At 40.5% G+C, this 23745-nt stretch overlaps 1 protein-coding gene across 3 annotated transcripts in view; it reads right to left on the bottom strand.

The window, feature by feature from the left end:
- ELL2 (elongation factor for RNA polymerase II 2) overlaps positions 1 to 23075 on the bottom strand; it is a 75100-nt gene extending 52025 nt beyond the window's left edge. The window contains exons 1-2 of one of the 3 annotated variants that reach the window (XM_055233368.2): positions 22611 to 23075; positions 3501 to 3548 (exon numbers count right to left, since the gene is read on the bottom strand). In XM_055233368.2, the coding sequence (XP_055089343.1) occupies positions 3501 to 3548; positions 22611 to 22757 (195 nt within the window). In that variant the 5' untranslated portion in view covers positions 22758 to 23075. Of the gene's footprint in view, positions 1 to 3500; positions 3550 to 22610 lie in introns of those variants that run through there. The other 2 variants (XM_063612379.1, XM_055233369.2) reach the window with 2 other exon arrangements.
- Positions 23076 to 23745: the final 670 nt, after the last annotated feature.

Genomic DNA, 23745 nt, shown 5'->3' on the forward strand with positions numbered 1-23745 from the left:
CTGTTTATAGTTTATTGCTTAGAACAATTACATTGGTTGGTAACTGCATCAGTAACAACTGCTATTAAGGTATGGCAGGAAGAACTTCTCCCTAGCAGCGTGAAGACCAAGACTGTAGTTACAGCTCTGCCTCTATTAACTGTGTGTCTTTAGACAAGAAACTTTCAACAAGCATGCAAATACAGAGTTTAGTTTTTAAAAATGTACTGAAACACATCTGTGGAAAATTTTCACCTGTCACATTTTCAGTACCAGATCAGTAGATAGAACGATCTTGATTTTTATAAAGCTTACTTCACAATAAAAATGTTGCTTTTGGAAATTGGGTGCATTATACCATTATAACCCTCTGAATGTTGTAACTTGAAGATCACAATGCAGTAGCCCATGTGAATCTACCGGCTACCATTTCTGTTTAAATATGCTGTTCTAGAGAGATTTATAATCCTAGTAAACCTTTAGTTGTAAATATCTTAGGTATAGATTGGAACTGTGAGAATTGGTTGATTCACACTCTTCAGAACCAGCAAAGCAATTTTGGATGATTTATTCACCTCCTGATATTCATGAGTTTAGAAATGAGAATCAACTGCTACCATAGATATTTCCTCATTTTTCTGAATCCAGAAAATGCCTTCAATGACCATCTAATTTTCTGAGCACCTTTTTCCATTAAGGAACAGGGGTAGAATGAACAGTGAAAGTCACAATTTATATTTTTAATTCTACAAAGGCTGCTGCCCAACAGTGATAATAAAAATCCAGGTAATCAATGACTTTCAGAATTTCTACTCTTTAGCAGCATATTGCTATGCTTTAATATTTCAGTCTGCATTTATTTAGAAGAAAACTTCAACCTAAGAGAACATGTTCATGCACAAAAGCAAATATGCTTAAAAGCTAACCAGCCAAGACCCAAATTCTGGCCTTCTAAAAACATCACTGAGGGAAAAAAATCTTATAATTAGTAACAAGGAAGAGCATAACCATGCAGTGCTTAGTGTGAGTCTCATCAGGGAAACAGAAAATGATTTTAACACTATATGTTCAGTTTTAAAATGATATTTTAACAATGCTTAGTTATACTTCAAATATGCCTATATATGACAGTATCATGACAGTTAAGGTACATTTTCAGTCACATTTGATGTAAAAAGACAAATAAAATTTCTCATTAAGGAAAAGTATCCTTTGTGGAAAATTTAAATTTAAATCTTTTAATTTAAAGCTCTAAACATATTCCACATGGGAAAAAAATCTGTAAGCATACTGCTTCAGAGAGGATTTAAAGCAATCAGCAAGGCAACGTTAAATTATCATGGCTCTTGAGAAAAACAGAGGAGCAGTGTACAGAAGACCCTCACATCGGTGGCCCTGCATCTTCCCTGTGGGCTGTGCCAACCCACTCTCTCCCCAGTAATGACTCTTTGTTTTTACTAAGTCCCAAAGAGCTAGGGAGAGCTCTGCAAAAAGAAGGGGGGAGGGGTGGATGGAATGCAGCTGCAGGCTCTAAAACAATGCTGAGTCCATATATTTTGTTCCCAGTTAGAATAATGAAAAGAGTGGGGGGTTGAGACAGAATAAGCAAGGTAGGATCAAACATCCTATAGCTCTCAGTCTATAGTACCTCCACTCCTCATCTACTCTACCAAATCCAATCACCATTTGCTTGGGTTAAAAAGCTTATCTGTTAAAATTCAAACACCCAGTAAGATTTAAACCCATCAGTCATTTATATCTAAATTGCTTCCATCAGTGAACTACACCAAGGCAAGGAATAAAGTAGGAAGAGAAAGTAGAGCAGGCAAAGATAAACTGAGGGCACTTGGACACATGGGACAGGAAAGCTACAGGGGGACATAGGTAGGAAAATTTAGAAAAGGTGGTCTAAGGTTTCAAACATAAACTGCCTGCTTTGCAATGCTGCTTAGGGCCCAGGGGCAACTAGTATGCTAGAGAAAACCATACTCCCTCCTAGACTGCTAAAAACTGCAAGGGTCAGAATGGAGAGTTTGGAAGCCTGCACATATTGGTGCCCTATAATTTAGGGTTTCGGCATAACTTGATGCCTCCTTAGAAAATATCCTTTACTTGCATTTCCCAGGAGAAAGAATTAAGGGAAGCATCAGCCCCAGAACCCTACTGCTCCTAGTAAGAGAAATGCAGCTCAAACCTTCTACTCTTCCTCTAGCCCTCTTCTCCCAAGATAATCCTTTAGTGAAAATCCATGGAGCCCTCCAGGGCTGGTAGAATTAGGCCTGACCCTGGCACATCTCTTCAGGTATTATTGCTGCCATTAAAATTTGCAGGAAAACTCAAGAAGCCTTAAATAAACACCTGAACTAAGCCCTCAAATAGAAAATCAGCATGTGCTAATGACTACCTACTAAAAAGCTATACAACAAAATTCAGATGAATACTTATTCCAATTAGGATCCCATTCATGAACACTTAGTCACTGAAGAGGAAAAACAGGACTTCATTGTAAAGCTGTCATGTAGAAGCAAAACTCTGACATCCAAACATCTCCTTCAAGTAAGCATTACAAAACACATTTAGAAGTACTCTTGGTCTGTGTTGAATGATGTAATTAATCTGACTCTTGAACTGTTTTCAAGTTATAAAGGTTAGAAAGACTATTTATTTAAATTGACACTTTTGCATTTTGTGACATAACAAAAATTCAGAAGTCTGCAGATATACAATAATCAAGAATGTTCCTCCCTCAGCTTATGTTTTCTCTATAGCTCTAAAAATCCATTTACAGATATTACAAATTTCCATTTTATAGCTAATATATAGAGGCAAACATAGAATACATATTAATTTAAATGAAGAAGCAAAAAGAATAATTGAGTCTACTATTTATTTTATTACTATGAAATATTAATAGTAATAATTTTAAAGTACTGATTCTGCTCCTGTAAACTTTATCATCTATCATAAAGACAAAATTCATAGGTCCATTTTATTAGGCATTATCATTTATTGCGCTTTTAAATGCAGTAATAAAATACACAGAAAACTTTGTTTATTCTGCATATACGAAAAACTCAATTTCTACTTACATATTTCATTTCCTGGTATATACAACTTTAAAAAGTGCACACACAGCAAAATTTTGTTACTAGTAAAAGCAATCACAATCATAACTTGCCTGAAATAAATAATCCCTTATGAATGTTAAGCTGTGATAAAACATACTCACATAATACCTTGATGTACGTTATACTTCAATAAAAAGGTGCAAACATGCAATTATCCATGTTATGGATAAAAAGCACTGTCAGTATCAATAACCATATATGAATTTTTAAAAAGTAAGTTAAGAAAATAACATAACTCAAGCATCTTAAAGATGTCAGAAATTTTCATTTAGTCACAAAGCTCACAGTATGAGTGGCTGATTATAATAAAAGGGTCAACTGAAAACGGATTTTAAAAGCTGAATAGCGTGCAAGAACATTAGATTTGTTTGTTAAATCAATAAGAGTACTCACCCCATGGAGTCCTTGGAACTGAATTGAAGGTCGAAAAGGAATTAAATTCTATTAAAAGAAACAAAAGAAACAAACAGGTAAACCTTGGTTACTGCGACACAGAACTAAATGTTTAAACTTTAAATCTATGTTATTTGGGCCAGGCACAGTGACTCATGCCTCTAATCCCAGCACTTTGGGAGGCTGAAGCAGGAGGATCACTTGAGGCCAGGAGTTCAAGACCAGCCTGGGCAATACAGTGAGACCCCCCCATCTCTATTAAAAAAATAAATAAATAAATACAGAAAGAAAGAAAGAAAGAAAGAAAGAAATGTATTTGGTCAGTGTCATAATGTGTGAAAATCTCTTTTCATTATATACTTTCTTTTGCATGTTACTATATTAAGATGCCTTGGATGAACAATATCACACTATTTACACTTCTCTCTGAACCACACAAACAAAATATATTTTTTGGCAGTGCAGCTAATCATGTTTTTGAAACTGACCAACATGATTTGGCAAAAAATGGTTAGCATACCAATTCAATTTTACATTAAGAAAAACTGTATTGTTGCATAGCTTCCTGGTATATTTTTAGTAGGGGTGGGAAGAGGGAAGAGATAATTGGAGGAACTTTGCAATACTGTATCAGGATGCTAGAAATATAAAATTAAATATTTGAGAATAAATCTGTTTGCCATTTTCTCACATTTTATCAGAGATATGTTTTTAATTGAGAGCCAAACAGGTTACCAGTTCTCTCACACGATTCTCACCAGGAGAACGTAATTTCTAGATCAGTGTTTTTTATTATGAGCTTTTTCTTCTTGATAACTTCAATATTTTATCGTAGAGTTGTGCATTTAGAAGAAAAGCTGTTATCATAAGTGTCAGCCACAGTCTTTCGCGTGATTTCCTGTATTCAAAGTCACCAGCATATTTTTCTATGGGAAAGCTTTTCCAAATTGCCAACAGAAACCCATGAAGAAATCAGATTTGGGTAATGTTTAATGGTAATACATCAGCCTGTAAACTATTCACACCTTCATATTCAAATCCAATGTACAAAAACAGTGGTTTCTGGTCTCATCTCTACCCCAAATAAAAATACAGAGGCACTAATATGTTCCTCACCTCAGCTACAGCACATCACCTACTACTTCCAAATGCTTTCCAAAACTTCTCTGCAGACTTAAAAGTTTACTAATAGGGATTATAATAAATGAAAGAGAAAGAGAAATAAAGATAAGAACTTCTTTAAAAGACAGACCACCTGAATGTAAAATCAAGTGTAACATTAGCTATCTTATTATTTATTTATTTATTTATTTATTTATTTATTTATTTTTTGAGACGGAGTCTCGCTCTGTCGCCCAGGCTGGAGTGCAGTGGCGCAATCTCGGCTCACTGCAAGCTCCGCCTCCCGGGTTCACGCCATTCTCCTGCCTCAGCCTCTCTGAGTAGCTGGGACTACAGGCGCCCGCCACCACGCCCGGCTAATTTTTTTTGTATTTTTAGTAGAGACGGGGTTTCACCGTGGTCTCGATCGCCTGACCTCGTGATCCGCCCGCCTCGGCCTCCCAAAGTGCTGGGATTACAAGCGTGAGCCACCGCGCCCGGCCACTATCTTATTATTTATAAAAATGAATAAACAAATATCTTCTTGGAGAAAACATTATAATGGATACTGTTATTGTTCTAGTACCATAAAAGATCATTTAACTTTAGACTTATCAGCAGAATCTAAGTACTACTGGGTAACAAATTCATTTATTGGTGTGGGAGAAGTGAGCTTTTTAAAAAGGAAAAATAAAAAGGTAGTACCTGAATCTTTAAAATCTAATTTTTTAGTAGATTTTCATTCTAATTCATGGTCTTTTATGAAAATGTAAATATAGATTAACTTTCTTAAGGTGAAAAACGCCACCCCCAAACTACTTTCCATGGCTAAACTCACTCTTCCTGAAATAATGAAAGCATGCCCATAGGGGCCTAGGTAGCCCCTCTTCATGTGGAAGAGTAAGGTGGCCCTACAATTGAGATTATACAGGTTGACGTTCCAGCTTTCACAATATTTCCATTAGCCCTGCTTTCTGAATGTCCCTCCAAATCAGAAGCACTGAACATAACCTCAGATGCTCATTACACTTCCCCCCTTGAATCCTGGCAACTCAGAGATTGTTTTCAGCTCACCACTGAAATTTGAAATTCTCTCTCCATCAAGTTCATTGATTCTTCTTGGTCAGATAAATGCAAACTTCTCAGCTTTCAAATTGCTGATATCCCCACTGGATATTACCTCTTTCTTACACTTAGAGACATCAGTCCTCCCAGCTCTCTGATCACACCTTTCATTTCAAAAGGCTAGTGCCTCTTTCCTCTTTCTAGATCCACTTCATCCTGGAGGCTCACCGAACCTGTTGGGTGATAACTCTGAATTTCTTCTCCGTTCCTCAGCTGGCACCTCTCCATAGCCTGCTACTTACTACTGCTGATAGGACATTTTGCATTGGAAACTCACAATGGCAGCAAATCTCAATGACTGGCAAATACGAAACTAATTCCCCCATCCCCAGCCTTCCCAACCAAACTGTCACCTCTTTCTTACTTTTCTGGCAAAGGCACTTTTATCCTCTTGGTTCTCCAAGCTCGCCACCTTAAAATTAACTTACAGTCTCCTCTCCCTCACTTCATATTCCATTAGTCATTTACATACTACATGCCACTAGAATCACAGGATTCCAAATCCAGATGAGGCCTTAGAGATAATACAGTTGGTGCCTATGCCCCACAGGATCAGAACCCAAGACTCAATCTCCCTATTTTGCCATGCTGCTTTTCTTCTACTACCTGGTGTTCCACACACATCTGCTAATGGGGTATTCAAGAGTGTGGAGTCATAATCCCTCATGCCAGAGAGTTCATCTTTTAGTTGGGGAAAATTTGAGAATGATTAAGTACTAGGCTAAGTAGCACTGGGAAGTGTAGTAAGAATTCTCAAAAAGGACAGTACGGGTTAGAATAGATAAATGTTTATGGAAAAGGTGGCTCTTGAATAGCAGTTTAGAAAAGGTAAGTTCCAAGAAGAGAGAATACCCTGAGGAAAAAAGCAAGGAGACAGGAATGGACACTGTATGGTCAGAGGGCAGGTCTGTATGTGTATGCTTCTTTCCCACCTGAAATACAACAGCAAGGATGAGATCTGACCTGTAAATTCCTGCCTAATTTTTCCTTATCCTCAAAATGTGTCTTCATTTTTAGTTTCTATTTGCTACAGAATAGGGCAATAATTTAAATTTCAGAACTCAGGATGACTCTGTTCAAAAAGTTTATCACTCTGAAATATCCTGCCCTAATCCCCTCCCTAACCCCTCACTGATGGGTTTTACTCTTGCCTTTAAGTTGATAAACAATTAGAGGCTCTCTCAATTTTTTGTATAAGAGAGTTGCTCAAAGAAGTGTTTTGGGGGAAGGCAGCTCTTTCAGTCATGTGTAAAATAGATGGAGAGAGATGGATCAGGGCAGGGCAGGGCTGGAGAAGTGAGCTAGTGCACAGTCCGGGTGGATGCTTTAGAAATACCCTGGAAGTGGTAATAAAGGCCTAAATTAGTATGATTGCATCTGCAGCTAACAGGGGATAGTGGACACAGCAGATATTCCCCAGGAAAAATGATAAGATGTGCTGAAAGCTTGAATATTAGACACCAAAGAAAGACGATGCCAGCGTGGCTCCAGGGCTCCCAGTCACCAACTCTGGCCACTCTGCCCCAAACTCCCTCAAATTAAGTTCTTAGTCTCCATTTCAAAAGCAAGACCCTTATCACCTCACAACTAGATAATGGCTTTTTCCCTTCCTTGAAGTCCTTCCAAATTGTTCAAACAGCCAGCAGAACCTCTCTCATATACCACTGTTGGCCCACAGTAGTTCTTACCACTGTCTGTCAAAACAAAGCCAACTACTAAATAGAAAACACATCTGCTATCAACCAAGATCAACCAGAATCAACCAAGTTCATCTTCCACTTCCTCCCAACAATAGCTCAGCTATGTTAACCTTTGTTTGTTTTGCAAAGACTTTTCTCTCTAACTCTTTCCTGTTATTCCAACCTGGCATAAATTCCCAAGCTCTACTTTGCCAATCCATAGCTATTGCTTACTTAACATTCAAGTTCAAAATTGATTTCCTCAGTGAGGCCTTCCTTTGGATAAACCAGGAGTCAAACACTCAATGTTTCAATGTCTTCAAAGACCCAAAGGTCTTTGGAACAGATGGATGTAAGGCAACAAGGAGTGGTGAGTACCTGGAAAATGAATGCCCAAAGGAAAGAAATCCAAATTTAAAAATGTTAAACCGGTTTCTAGCCAAACAAAACTCTGGTGCCACCATTTTGCTAACTTGGAACTATGTAACTATGAGTTAAATCTCATTAGCTGTTTGTCCAGATCCCAGCGTCTACTGTTCCACTACATTGGGCATATTTTTTCATAGGTTGTCTTATTCCTGATTGTTATGATACAGGAGTCTTAGGCATATGTAACTTACAAGTATTACATGCTCAGCTGAAAAAAAAAGTATTGTAAAATCATTTTGTATATATTCTCTTTATATATGAAGTATACCACTATACACATTGTACACATATGCAGATTACTATTCAGGGTTGTACAGACAAGACAATATGTACTATTCTTCACAACAAGTTAGAAACTTGCAAGAGTAATTTTGACTATATACAATTTTTTTTTACCTCATGCCCTGAATTTAGAACTTGACTTCTTGACATGCTTATAGTTTTACCTATACAGCTTGACTCCTCAACAAGAATAATTTTTATTTACATAGTTTTCTAATGTATGGCACAGAGCATTTTTATATCCATCGTTTCAAGTGAGCCTCCTAAAACCAGCCCTGGGTGGTAGGAAAGCATCATTATCCCCCATTTCAGAGACAGAATAAATAATGAGTCTCTAAGAGGTAGAATACATCACTCAGGATCACAGACCTGGTGATTAGCAGGGTTGGGCCTTAAATCCAGTTCTCTGAATTCCAAATACAGTACTCTTTCTTTCTCTTGCCTCTGAAATGTGTTACCCCCTAGTGCTAAATATTTAAAAGACCTTAAATGTTCACTCAGTTCTTTTGGCATTTTGTTTCCAAGGAAAATGAATTTCATAAAGTAATTATAATTTCCAAAAAAACTAAAGTATAATTTAGTTCAGTTTCTGATTAAAAACTGAAAAAAATAGTTTTTATTTCCTTTAAGGATGATGTATAGTGAAAGAACATAAATATTTGTTACCATTTTATTTAATACATAATAAAACACTCATTTATGGAATAGTTGTATGTACTTATCCAAACAGGGCAAACTAAGCTCATTGTTACTCAGAAATTCTTTTAAGATATCTAGCAATCTAGAAAATACTTAAAAGAACCTCAAAAGCTTTACTGATTTTAATCCCAATTTTAGAAAAGAACATGTTAACTAGGCTACAGCTCTTGAATGTTTTTAAAAATGCCATAGGGCCGGGCGCGGTGGCTCACGCCTGTAATCCCAGCACTTTGGGAGGCTGGGCGGATCAAGAGGTCAGGAGATAGAGACAATCCTGGCTAACATGGTGAAACCCCGTCTCTACTAAAAAAACGAAAAATTAGCCGGGCTTGGTGTGGGCACCTGTAATCCCAGCTACTCGGGAGGCTGAGGCAGGAGAATGGCGTGAACCCGGGAGGCGGAGCTTGCAGTGAGCCGAGATCGCGCCACTGCACTCCAGCCTGGGCGACAGAGCGAGACTCCGCCTCAAAAAAAAAAAAAAAAAATGCCACAGGAAGAAACAGAACTCTACACCACTTATTTTGTATCTGATCACTCACTGTGTTATTAAGAGAGCCACCAGGAAAAAGTTTAGAAGTCAATACCATTATAAGCAAATGTCTAAAGCATGTTAGTTTTTTATCCAAATTTGTTTAGCCTAAGTTTAATTGTATAAACATGACCTCAACTCATTGTATCTTTAAACATTCGCTGAATACATTCCCATTAGAAATGAGTTTCAGGTAAGGTTTCAACTTTTGCTTTTAGCTGTAATTAAATATTTTCACCAAGTAGCTCTTCCGAAAACCAAGTTACTCTAGGGCTTAAGGGAATAGTATTTGAGCTATAAGTAAGAGAGTGATCTGGTATTTATTTCCAACCAAGAACACAAAGGCAGATTGTAATTGGCTAGGGAAACTCCTTCAACAACCTGATAAAAGTGATGGTTTGCAGTCAAAAGATTCTGTCAAATCTTAGTACTTTCACTGCTCTTAGAGCTCCTTGAATTTACGCTTTTTACCTCTTATGAAATGTTGGGCATTCCTAAGCACAGAATAGTAGTACAGGCAATGCTAAAATGCTCTTAAGTTTGGTTATACTCTTGACATCTGCATTTACAAGCCAATGCTACTGCAACAAGAATTGCTCTGTGACCAAAGAGATCTATGTACACTTATTTCCAGGGACTATTCCTCACAATATATCAGAACTATAAAAGTAATATATAATTTACTGAGTCATTTTCCTAAGAAATATTAATTTTCCTAAGGAATATTAATTCTGACATGATTCCTTTGGGGTGGGAGAAGAGCACAGCTGCGTTTTTGGAGTTGAATAAAAAAGTTATCCTATAAAGGTAGTTTATAACCATCTCTTGATTATTTACATATTGCTTACCCATGTAAACAAATTAAATGTGTGGTTACCTTTCCCTTATGAACAACCATCAGTTTTACAAATATACAAACAAGAAATAGCATTCTTGGCCTAGAAAATAACAATATTTCTAAAAAATATTATAGAGATCTTTCCAACTTTATTAAGGTTAGAGATGTTTTTGAGATACCTTTAGCTTCCCTTTTGAACCCATCATGGAACTTTGAGTTAACTAAAGGTTAACTCTTGAATTATTCTTTACTTAATTCAAGAATTCTTAAATTATTTGAAATCAATCAGCAAGTATTTATTAAATACTTGGTATCTACCTTTGTATCTAAGCTGCATTATAAGCCATGATAAAGATACTGCAAAGAAAAATTCCAATGTCAAATATAATTTTGGAACTTTGCCCAAAACAAAAAAACTTTCTATAAGTGGTGATGGTTCAAGTGAGTACTTAAAGTGGATTGTTTAAAGAAACAGTTATAGCTAACCAGTTACTATTTGAGTGTTTACAATGTATCAGGCACTATCCATTTTTACTACCACCTCTGGGAATTCTCAGAAGCACCCTTGTAGGGTAGATACTATTATTCTCATTTCTCAGGTAAGTTCTATGAATTACTGAAGGCTACACAGCTAATAAGTGACCTGGGGCTCAGAACTGCGCTCTTATTCAGCATTTTATATGGTTAGTCTTTCCTGCCCCTCTTCAACAATGGTAATATGAAATTTGAAACTGAAAGCCAGAGAATTAAGAATGACTTTTTTGGTTTTGCACTATGGCAGAAGGAAAATACCAGACAATTGGAGAACTTGTTTTTACTTGCACTAGTAAAAAGTAAATAAGTAGACACGCTTGGATAAAATAGATCATCTTTCTTTCCCCCTATACTATTTAAGAACTGGTAGTAATGATTCTTTTGTTCAAGAGTCACTTTTTTCTTTGTTCTTTAGGACATCATCTGATAGAGAACCCAAAGAAGACTATCTAGTAATTATATTTTAACCACTGTAATAAAAAATATCTAGGCAAGGAGAGAGGAGGAAGAAAGAAAATTGGAGTTAAAAGCAGAAAATAGCACAGGAAATCAGACAGTTGATGCTGAAGAAATAAAATACACTCAGCTCTTGTTAAAAGCCAATAATATGCTTAGAATAATACATGATATGAAATTTAGAAATAATCCAAAACTACTTTAAAAAATGGTATCTCCTTCTTTGCCTCAAACCTTTTACTAGATGCCAAAAAGAAAGTCATTAAGCTTCACAAAACCAATCTAGTATTTTGCCCTGTGAGTCAATGTAACCTTACATTCAAAAGAAATTCCTTTTCTGCAGATTTGGAAGTACCAAATATGAAGTAAAGAATAATTTCTTTCTAGCCACTACAGCATGGAAAGAGTGAAATATAAGGGATTATCAAAACCAACATCTATTTAGCACAATCCTTGTTTTGAAAGATAGCTTCTAGAAAATGGTGGCTATCTGGGCTGGGCGCGGTGGCTCACGCTTGTAATCCCAGCACTTTGGGAGGCCGAGGCGGGCGGATCACGAGGTCAGGAGATCGAGACCACGGTGAAACCCCGTCTCTACTAAAAATACAAAAAAAAAAATTAGCCGGGCGTGGTGGCGGGCGCCTGTAGTCCCAGCTACTCCGAGGGGCTGAGGCAGGAGAATGGCGTGAACCCGGGAGGCGGAGGTTGCAGTGAGCTGAGATCGCGCCACTGCACTCCAGCCTGGGCGACAGAGCGAGACTCCGTCTCAAAAAAAAAAAAAAAAAAAAAAAAATGAAAATGGTGGCTATCTGATACATGCCAAATTTTATTTATATATATATATATATAAAATCTTCATATATATGGTTGTCTTACATCTTAGGATTGCAAATAGCTCTTGAACATGGAAGGCAAAAATCTAAACCGAACAACCAGCCAAAGTTAGTTACTGTGAACCAGCATTTAAATCAACAACACTTGGCCAGGCATGGTGGCTCACACCTGTAATCCCAGCACTTTGGGAGGCCGATGTGGGTGGATCACGAGGTCAGGATATCGAGACCATCCTGGCTAACACGGTGAAACCCTGTTTCTACTAAAAATGCAAAAAATTAGCCAGGCGTAGTGGCGGGCGCCTGTAGCCCCAGGTACTTGGGAGGCTGAGGCAGGAGAATGACGTGAACCCGGGAGGTGGAGCTTGCAGTGAGCTGAGATCACGCCACTGCACTCCAGCCTGGGCGACAGAGCGGGACTCTGTCTCAAAAATAAAATAAAATCAATCAATCAATCAATCAATCAATCAACACTTGAAGCATAGTATCCCACCATTTTTTTCCCCAGATTTAATGTGAGCCTTATAATTGTATAATTAGCTTATATGTCAAATCTGACTGTAAATGCAAATAAAGGTTTCCTGGGATCATGAACTCTAAAGCAGAAGTATAAGGAGAAGTGGTAAAATAAGCTTAGATTGGAAGATGGAGTTTTTTTTTTTTTTTAAACTAGAAATTAATAAAATGTGGCATCTAAAACATTTTTTACAAAGGGAGCAGCCATCAGGGGGCTTGAAACTGGGAGACTACTTGATTATACTTAATGTTCTGAAAAGATCACTCTAGCTGCTGTGGATTATGGGGGAAGGGTAGAAACTTGAAGGCCACCTCGAAGTTTATGGCAGTGATCCTGAGGAGAGATGATGGTAACTGGGACTGGAATAGCAGTAACGGGTGGGGTTAGATTCAGGATATTTTGAAGGTTGACAGTACTTGCTGATAGATCAAATATGTCAAGAAAACAGGAGACAAATCAAGGGTTGCTAGTCAATTTCTAGGCAATTGATAGTTCTGCTACTTACTGAGATAGGGAACACTTAGGTAGATAGAGATTTGAGGAGTAAAATCATGAGTTATTTTTAGAAACAGCGAAGATATGGAATCAACCTAAATGCCCACCAATGGTAGACTGGATTAAGAAAAGGTGGTACATCTATACCATGGAATACAACACAGCAATGAAAAAGAATGAGATCATGTCCTTTGCAGCAACATAGATGGAGCTGGAGGCCATTACCCTATGCAAACTAACACAGGAACAAAAAAACAAATACTGTATGTTTGCATTTTTAAGTGAGAGCTAAACATTGAGTACGCATGGACATAAAGAGCGCAATAACAGACACTAGGGCCTACTTTGAGGGTGGAGGGTGGAAGGAGGGTGAGGATCAAAAAACTACCTATTGGGTACTATGCTTATTACGTGGGTGATGAAATAATCTGTACACCAAACCCCCATGATACGCAATTTACCTACATAACAAACCTGTACACGTACCCCGAACCTAAAATAAAAGTTAAAAAAAAACTTACTTGATCCCTCATGGAATCTCATATCAACAAAGGAGAGGATCTTTTATAATAACAAAATCAGGTAACATTTTTATAATTTCCTTTATGTCTGTACTTATTGAAATAGTTGATTGTCAGAAGATAGTTTTCTCCTTGCAATGATTAGCCATACCCTTGAGAAAAAACTCCTAAAAGGGTAAAAAACACAGTTTGGATATGTAAGGTTTGAGATGTCTATTAAACTTTGATGAGGAAGTATATTGGAAATCAGTACTTGGAGCTAGAGAAAAGGATAGATCTGGAGATAAATATTTGGGAGTCATTAACGTATAGATGACATTTAAATTCAAAGGACTAAATGAACTCACCCAGGGAGACTAAACAGATAAAGAGAAGAGAGAGAGAGCTCCAACATTCAGAGGCCAGTCAAACAGAGGAAAGTAGGCAAAGGAGAATGAGAAAGAATAGGCAGAGAGGTAGGAGGAAAATCAGGAAAGTGTTTCTAATAGGAAGAAGTGGTCAAGAGAATGGAATACCACTGAGGTCTGGTAAGATGGAAACAAAGAGATGACCACTGGACTTTAACAGGGACCTTGGCAGGTATAACCTCACGGGTGTGGTGGAAACAACGGGCTGAGCAGAGGATAGCAGGTAAAGAAGACATCTCCTTGAACACAAACTTTATAGTGTTCATTTTTTTCACATTTGCCTGCTTCTACTAAAATGACAAGCACTTTCTTGGCAGGGACCATTCATGACTTATTCAGCTTTCTATCTCTAATGCCTAGTTCTATCCCTGGCAAATGTCAGAAGATAAATACATGTTCGCTGAGTGAACAAACGAATATTTGGTAGTTTAACTCTTCTACCTCTTAACTTTTTATTAAAGAAAAAACATCTTAAGATACTCAGCTGAGTTTTTATTACATGGACACTTTTTCTGGTTCTTGAGGCATCATGGTTTCTAATAATGGAGCCAAAAGCAATGATATTAAATGTTATCTTAAAATATGCTAATACTTAAGTTTCTAGCTAAGCATATTTAAGTCTTAAAGTATCTCTGTGAATCTTATAAGAAAGTTCAAGCCTGGCTACACCCTTGAATAAGCTCACTGTTCACTGAAAAAGTCTTCCAGATTAGGTTATCTCCCTGGATCAAGAACCAAGCGCTCATAGTAGTCCATTACAATGTGTATGTATAGCAAGTTTTAAGCACTCATGATTCTTTTGTTATGTTTTTCATAAGGAACTGCCAACAAAAAAAAAATAAAGGAATCAAAACACCAAAACAGAAATAGAGGAAATGTGAAGTAATTGAAAGTACTCCTTCAAGGCCTTTAGGAATTATACTATTTCAAAATAAAACTTGAAATGTAAATCCAGGAACATTATATAGAGTTACTTACGTTTCATTAATCAATAGGACAGAAACCACAGAAGGTCTGATTTCCATGTTAAAATAAAATTAGATTTCATATTATCAGTGCTTTATGATGGCCTTAAGTACAATTTATAGAGGTTATTCAATAAAGAAAGTCTATAAAAATACAAACAAAATTTAAAATGCCTTGCTCAAAACCAAATTTTTCCCAAAGAATTTCAACTTTCTTCAAAACATCAACAATCTCCAAAATTTCCATCCAAATAAAACAGTTTATATAAGACATGTTAAGTAATACAGCACTGTTTTATATAGCTGTCTGCCTCAAACTCCGAATATACTTCTCAAATATAAAACATCTAATCAAACCCAAGTCTTTTCATTATCAATTAAAAGACTGAGTGAATGTTCACCAAAATGTCACTCACATCTTTATCTCTCCTACCCCCAACTCCACTCTCCCAACTGCTTCCAATTTCTCCTTTTCTATTAGGGGTACTCCTCCTAGTGCCAATGGCTAGAAATCTCAATTCAATCCTGCTTCTTTAAAATATCTTGTTAAATTCTTTTTTTTTTTTTTTTTAAGACGGAGTCTTGCTCTGTCGCCCAGGCTGGAGTGCAGTGGTGCGATGTTGGCTCACTGCAAGCTCTGCCTCCCGGGTTCACACCATTCTCCTGCCTCAGCCTCCCGAGTAGCTGGGACTACAGGTGCCTGCCACCACGCCTGGCTAATTTTCTTTTTTGTTGTATTTTAGTAGAGACAGGGTTTCACCGTGTTAGCCAGGATGGTCTTGATTTCCTGACCTCGTGATGCGCCCGCCTCGGCCTCCCAAAGTGCTGGCATTACAGGCGTGAGCCACCGCACCCGGCCGATATCTTGTTAAATTCTATAGACTCTATTCATCTCCTACCTCTCCCACCAACACCCTAGGGTGGACTCCAGTTATCTCTGGCCTGGACCACAAACTTCTTCCTAACTTGTCTATCTCCTTCCAGATTCACATTATAGTCATCCTGCACACCAGGGCCAGAATAATCCTAAAATGTAGATCAAATTACCTTATGTTTCTACTCTGTTCACAGAATAAAATCCAAACTTCTTAGTAAGGTAATGAATCTGCTCCGACCTACTTTTTCTCTCTTAAACTCAGCTATATTTTTCTCTTGCCCTTCACGTTAAGCAGAACAGGGTCTTTATGGCAATTCTTGGAGCTTGCCCTAGCTACCACTCTTCTTTGCTTACCTATGTCATTGTTTCTGCTGGAGATGTGGTCCCCATCCAGTTTGTCTGCTAAAATCTTGCTAAAATCCTTTAAGACCCAAGGATTTTAGACCAATAACATATAGGATCCCCGTGAAGAAAAGAAACTCATGCCATTTGTTTAACAATCTAGTTACTATGAAACCAGTAGCCAAATGCCCTTACTGTAGAGGTCAATTCAAGGTGATAATTTTATTCATGAATCTTCAAGGAGCTTATAGCTTAATGAATAAAATTCCCTTTTCTTATATCCTGAATTAAACCATGCAAATGCCAGTTTTGGTCTTTGCTGGCAAAGTATTAGTGGCAACTCTTAAACCAGTTCTTCCTGAAGGTTTAACATGGCTCTCAAGAGCCATAATGCTGCCACAGAAAAAAATAGGAAGGAAGGAAAGAAGGAAGGAGACAAAAAACAAAAGACAGAGATAGCAATCCTCGCTGGTAACCTGACCCGAGTTATGCCGTGTTTTCCAGCTTTAATTTGCTCTAAAGACATGGACATTAGTTTATTATATTCTACTCCAGAACTGTGGGAAATCTGTGCATAAGTTATAGAAATTCTGTACGGAGCTGAGGTATGCAGGACAGTCAGATGTTGGGTTATATACATGTTGTTTTCTTTATTGTAAGACTTACTTCATCTTCAATGTAGGAATGGCCATAATATCACATTTTAGGGACATTTTCTCAAACAATCCAAAATACATTTGGCCCAATCTAACAAATGGTGGGCTGGATCTAGTGCCGGGCTCCTAAGCTTCTCTGTTGCAGAGAAAAGGGTCATCACAAATTGTTAAAAGTGACCTAGCCTTGGTTCAGCTGAAATTCTCATTTTCCTCTCTCTGCTGGCTTTATCACCAATTACCTAATAAGCCTTAGGAACACAGCTTCTGTAATTTTTCACAAGTGCAAATGGAGCAAATGGAAAGGCTGAATCTGGTGATTGTCCTTGGTAAGCTTTTCTATAAGTCATTCCAAGAATTCTACGCCCCTTTCCTTTTAAATTCTTTTCTTGAACATGTTCCAATCCTTCACATATGTTCTTTCTTTCTCTTCCCAATTCTGGTGCCAAGCTTCCCTGTCTATCTTTTTAGGCAATCTGGCTACTACTTTTCTCAGGGAGGAACACCCTCCTTTGCATTGAGCAACTGGGCATCTGAATAAACTTTCCAAACACCGAAGAATGGGGTACAAACTTGACTTTAATTGATAAAAAGCATTTTAAAATCAAGCACAGACTGAAAATGGGTCTAAGTTAAATGTCAGTATGATTAATTTATTTAAATTAAACTTGGCTACATTTTAAAAGTGGAGCAAATAGAATCTGTTAAAGCAAACCTCACTGTTTTACTTAATAAACATGTCCAACAGTGGTGGCAGTGCTGTGCTGGTAGGTCTGGATGCTCAAGTGGTGGCTTAAGAACAGTCTTCTGTATTATAAGGCAGATTATTGAAAACACATACAAAGTATGGGCAGGCAGAAAAAGAAAGAGAAAAAAGCAGAGTATGAGTCTTTTCTGTTTCTTAACCTATAATGAATCAAATGCTAAGAAGTTCACCTGGTAGAAAAAAAGGATAAGGTGAGGAAGTCACTTACCCTCTGACCTGTGGACTCAGTGATTTAACAAAAGGTCAAGTAACACATTGAAGGGAGCTACTATGAAGGACAATAATTTTGGAGGCTTAAATAAGAACTTATGCTTTGTAAATAGCACCTAAAATTATGACAAATTAAATGGCAATACATATGTACAAATTTTAAAAACATTACCACTTTCCTAGAAGACACTAACAAAGGCAGAAAAATGTATTTCAATCCAATGGAGTTGACAAGAGAATGTGTTAGCAGAATCCCACTTAAAGGCATCTGCTTTCTAATCTTCAGGGATAGAGCAAGAGCAGCCCCTGCCCCCAAACACAACTATGCAAGACTTTTTATGTAATAGTTCAGCAAACATGGTAGTATTATTTGAGCCACCACCTTTGAAACTTTGAGTAAACATTTTTTAAAAACTAAATTGACAGGCTCAGCAACAACAAAATCTGAAAATAATGCTTTGATAAAGTTTTTGTTATAAAAGTAAATTACTCAAACATCAAAATAAAGCCAGCTGCATTACTGAGGAACTTAGCTAAAATGTATTTTTAAGTGTCAGATTTTAATTTTAAATATAGTTTTCCATTTGGGGGAAATATGTAATTACAGTAATATATGCTCATTTAAAACATGTAGAGCTTATGTAGACCACACAATTACAGATAACAATTTAAAATGACTATAAAGTTGTAATTTGTGATTTTATTTATTTAGCAACTTTTCTCCTCATTCAAAATAATCTACATTTTAAAAGGTTAATATTGTAGATATCTGTATTATCATGTCTAAATTTTTCTGCCAATCATGAAAATAACTTTCCAGTTAACATGATATACAATCAACTTGAAACCATTTCTGTATTCAAAGTGAGTGGGAAAACAACTTTTAGAAGATATTTACTCCAACTATAACTCTCATTGCTGGACTCACAATGTCCCTCTGCCTGTTTAGAAAGGCTCTCAAGATCACTTCTCTAAAAATAGGAAACCCGAATAATGAAGGTCAAGTAGGATTATGCGTCTTTTGAAACAGTGAGGAATTGTAATTTGAAAAAAAGCAAGATTTCAGAATTTTCATCAAATATTCTGTTTCCACGAATGCTAAGAACGTTGTAAATTTGCTCAATTATATCTAGAGAAGTTCTCTGTTCTGCCTAAATCATAGCTTCCTAAAATTTTTAAATTCACTTCTCTGAAGGCTTACGTCAAAGTGGGTTAATTTAGAAGAGTAACTCCAATAGACAAAATAATTTGGACAAAAAAAGAATTCTCTGATGCTTAATTTAGGAAATTAACCTGTTGAAATTTCTGGCTCTTAAGTCATTAGAAGAGGAGTAATAGTCATCACTTTACATAGGCCAGAGCTGCTTAGAGGCTACCTGTCATCAAGTACCCTCCTATATGAGTACAGGAATGGTGGCGGACAGTTTTATATGAGAAATTAAAACCATTTCCCCTGCAGAGAGAACAGGTTTGACCACCAGAAACCTCTTCCCAATTAGCCAATCCATGTGAACATGTTCTCAAACAGCAGCTTCAATTTAAAGTCATGAGCCCTATTTCTAATAACGATGGAAGACAAGAAAGACCAAATTAATATCCTCCCACTGGAGGATAAAAGCTCAGTCAGATGCCTACTGCTAGCAACTGTTACTGTGCCCATAGAGGTGCACTGGTCTGGCTGAGTCAGGAGGAGGGGCACTGAGGACACATAGGTGGGCAGAGCCTGCAGTAGGTACCAATGGTACATTCAGTCACCAGAAAGGTATCTATCTCATTTTTTTGGTTTCTTCCCAGTTTTCATCCAACTGAGGTTGACAGTTTCACTCCAATTCCTGCTTACTTGTCCACACCCCTTAAAAAGTGTTTCCATGGCTGAGCTGACAGTGAGTCCTGATAGGAGCTGGTTAAGGATGGTCAGCTTATGTACCATACCCCCCATGCCATTGTTTCCACCACCAGTTTTGCAGGAGAAAAGGAATTCTAGGACTAATACAAGCTACCTGGCTCCATGCTTTAAGGTAGAGAGATCTGGAAAAAGTCTTCCTCCTTTCCCTTTGCTGCCTCTGTAGAGACCAACCAGACCCATAAATGGGCATGTACAGAAATGGAAAAAGTACTAGAAGCAATCAGAAGCAAACAAAGCCATTGACGACTTTGGTACCTCTTAAAAAGTAATTTTTTTTTTTTTTTTTTAATTAAGAACTAAGTGGTGGGTTGGGAGAGAAAGAATTTTTGATCTTCTGCCTCCTGGAAGCTACTGGTATATAAATGCAGGGGCTTTTAGAGCACTGTAAACTTAATCCCAAATATGAAAACACTAGGGTATAGGAAGCAGAAATGAAGGACATACAAAGGTAGGAAAACAAAGCACTCCCTTCTGGGGCCTCCAGTGGTCATGCAGATCAGCAGGCTTTCACTTTCCCTTCCCCAAGTGGACCTCCTCATGTGCCCCCTTTCCCCACAAGTGTACACCGTCAATCTTGCTGTAATCAACTGTACAGTTTGCCTGTTGTTTTCCCAAGGTAGCTGGCTGACCTACTACCCCCAGAGATGCCTCTTCCCACCCACTGTGTCAAGTATTTCTCTGCTCCTCGGGTCTGCTCCTGAATAGGGGCTGGCCGCCTCCTGCTGACTTCTTTCTCTCTGGGCCTCTGGGTTTTCTCTTCACATCCCCAGACCTACCTTCTTCCCACTGCCATTCCTTCCCACGCCCTTCCCTTGGAACAGGCAAGCTTATCTTTCCATCTTGCAAGGCTGAGTTTCTCTCCAGAGTTTCTCTCCACTGTCTGCTTCTGTCCCTCTGCCTGTGTTTCTGGCTTCCCCCATATGGGCCTCCCACTCCGTCTGATGCTGGTCTTTTCACTGCAGGTGCACCTATCTAGAAGTAGCTATTGGCACATGCAGTTTTCTATTTCTTGTATCTCTCCCAGCCATTCTTGAGGTTTTCTCCCGAGATTTCACTGTATGTAGGACGGTACCTTTCTCCCTGTGCATGCACTCCTCCCTGACGCCCCCTCACCCCACCACACAAAGTCTGTGAGTCCTTTTCACCATATGCTTCTCTGGTTAGTAACACAAGTGTCCTAGCACGTACACTCATGTGTCCACCCAATTCTGTGAGTGCCTTCCTAACAATACACTCACCTCTGAGCCTCCACTGCTGTTTACAAATACCCTATCATGTGAGTTCATTTTCTATCCAAAGCGTGCACAACTAATGCCTTCCTCTGTGTGCACACTTATGTCGGGGTAGGGGGGCTCTCTCCGACACTCCCAGTGAACCAGGGTTCACACCTCTCCTGCCGCTCTGCCTCAGACTCTGCCTTTGCTTTATGTATTTAAAGTGCCTGGCACTAGTGGGAGCTCAACAGATGTCAATTCTTTTCCCCACTTTTAGCTGAATAACTATGTGAGTCTGTGTCTCGGTGTCCTTCTGCCCCTCTGCCTGTTTTACGAGACCGGTTGGAGTGTGTTCCTCAGTATAGAATGGGCTATTTGTAAGATGCCCCGTGGGTTCTATCTCCCTTCCGACTCTCTCCTCTCCTGTAAAACGTTACAGGTTCCCCCATATGGCATATCCCTCCCTCACGCAATGTATCCACTCCGGTCTCCCACATAGGCATACAGTACTGCATGTCCATAAACTGTTTCCCCATGCACCCTGGTTACCGCGTCCCTTCTCGGTGCTTCCCTCTCCCATTTTTTTTCCAACATGAAAGCGTCTGGATTTGTAGTCCAATTACAGTGTATGTGCGCCTATCTGAGCCTCTCTCTGTACTGGAGGAGTGTGTGTGTATGTGTGTGTGTGTGTCCATGGGCTTCTCTCGAAAACGAGGGGTGAGAGGCCCGAGTCTCTGCCCGGGATTCATTGTATCCTCCCACCTTCTGGCTCGTTCCCTGTTTACACTTCCCAGAGTCAGCCCAAGACGCCGGGAGCTTTTTCGGGTACATTGAGCGTCCGTGAACCTCTCTCCCCAGAACCCGATGTCTTGCTCCCGGGGAGCGCTAAGAGTGTGTGAGTCCTCAGTTCTCTCCCCGGGTTGGTTTGTGTCCGCCCCGGACGCGGCGCGTCTCCAGTAACACGATGCGCTGGTGTCCCGGAGTCCCTGAGAATGCAGGTGTGTCCCCTCCCCCCCGTACGCGAAGCGCCAGTGTCCCCGCCGTTCCAGTGTGCGCCGCCCCCTTACACGGACTGCCTAAGTCCCTATCTCTATGAGTACACCGTGTGCCCCTCACCATGCGCCCGAGTCCCCATCCCTTCGAGCACACAGTGTGTCCCCTGATACGTGGAGCGCCTGTGTTCCCAAGTCCCTGGGAATACAAGGTGTGTCCCACCCCCACACGCAGAGCGCCTGTGTCCTGTCTGAGGATCCACCGTGCCTATGTAACTAGAAAACGCAGACAGCTGGTGCCCGCGAGTCGTCCCTGGTTCCTTGCCCATACGCTGCTCGCTACCCTCCTTCCCCGCCGAGGGTAGCGTGGTCATTTCACTTCTCTTATCGGGGCCTCTCTCCTTCCTTGGGACCCAGCAAGCCAGGAAATCCTCGGGCGCCGTCGGAAAGTCCCGCAGCGGCAGCGCAGCCGACCCAGGGCTGCGGCTGCCTCGGCCCCGCCGCTAGGGGCCGCCCGACTGCCCGCTTCCTCAACGCCCAGGCTAGCCCGGGACCGCGGCGTCAGCCACCCTGCCCGGCCCGGCCCTGCCCTGCCTGGCGGCTGCGGGCGCTGACGGCGGCAGCTGCCAGCCACGGCTCCGCCGGCCCCGCACCCGGCGCCCGGGCAGGGGGAGGCGCGGCCAGGCCCTGAGGGGTGCGCTTTGCCTCCCTGAACCCAGCCTGCCGGCCGGCCCGCTCACCTTGTGACTCTGGTAAGTCTCGAGCGCCCGGATCGCCGTCTCGGTGAGCTTCACATGCAGTACGGTGATGTTGTCCTGCCCCAGCCGTCCGCACGACAGCCCATAGCGCTGCTCCTCCCGCAGGCCCACTGCCCCCCCCGCCGCCATCTTAAACTCCCCGGGGTGCCGCCGCCGCCGCCGCTCCGGCTCTAGCCTCCACTGCGGCCGCGGCTGCTTGGGCTTCTGCAGCCGCCGCCACTGCTAGGGCCATCCCGCTGCTGACGTACTGTCATATACTGCGCGGAGCCAGACCTCGGACTGCCACCGCCGCCACCCGCCCCACCCTCCGGACCCGCGCCCCGCCCCGGGCTGGTCTCATTGGTCTCGTTCCCTTCAGAACCGCCCTCATCGGCCGCCCTCCACTCTCACGGGGGCGGGGCCCAAAGTCGCTGGAGTTTTACTCCTGGGACGGGACGTCCGAGAGGTAAGAGGCTGACGTCTAGGTGACGCGCCAACTTAATCATGTCTGACGTCAGGTCTGGTCGTCTTGGCTAGCCGGCCGAGATTGGCCAGGCCGGCTTGGGGACTACCCTGCTAATTGGAAGTCCAGGTTGCCTGGTCTGGTTACCTGTAGTTGGAGCCCCGCCCCTGTGGGGGATAGTAGTGAAAAGTCAGAATTGGGGAATCTCGCCCTACGCGGGTGGTCCTTGGAGAGGAGGATCTCCACCTCCACTATGTAAGGGGATGGCCGTGACCAAATAAGGACGTTGTTCCCCGACGGCTGCGGAAGCTGTAGAACTTGGTGCGTGCGTGTGGGGGAGGACGCAGCAGGCGGCCTCGCTAGAGAGCTGCTCCTCAAAACTCCTAGTACTGTAGTTGAGCAGGCGGCGTTGGGAGGAAACTGCTCACTCTAAACTTGAAGTTATCGGGTGCCACACGCAGAGCGTATAAAAACAAAAACAAAAACCCTTGAAATTAGTGAGTCGACTCTTAGATGTAGGAGTTGTGTTAGATTTTGTGGAGCATCTTAAGGACAAAATCACGCGGGAGGTTAAATGCCTTTCGTATGGTGGGCATGGCATAATAGAGAATTGAGCTTCGACGTCTTTCCTACGCCATGCCCTGTTGTGATTCTCTGGGATCACAACTGGTTGGG

This window comes from Symphalangus syndactylus, chromosome 11 (genome assembly GCF_028878055.3).
Source record: "Symphalangus syndactylus isolate Jambi chromosome 11, NHGRI_mSymSyn1-v2.1_pri, whole genome shotgun sequence".
Taxonomy (NCBI): domain Eukaryota; kingdom Metazoa; phylum Chordata; class Mammalia; order Primates; family Hylobatidae; genus Symphalangus; species Symphalangus syndactylus.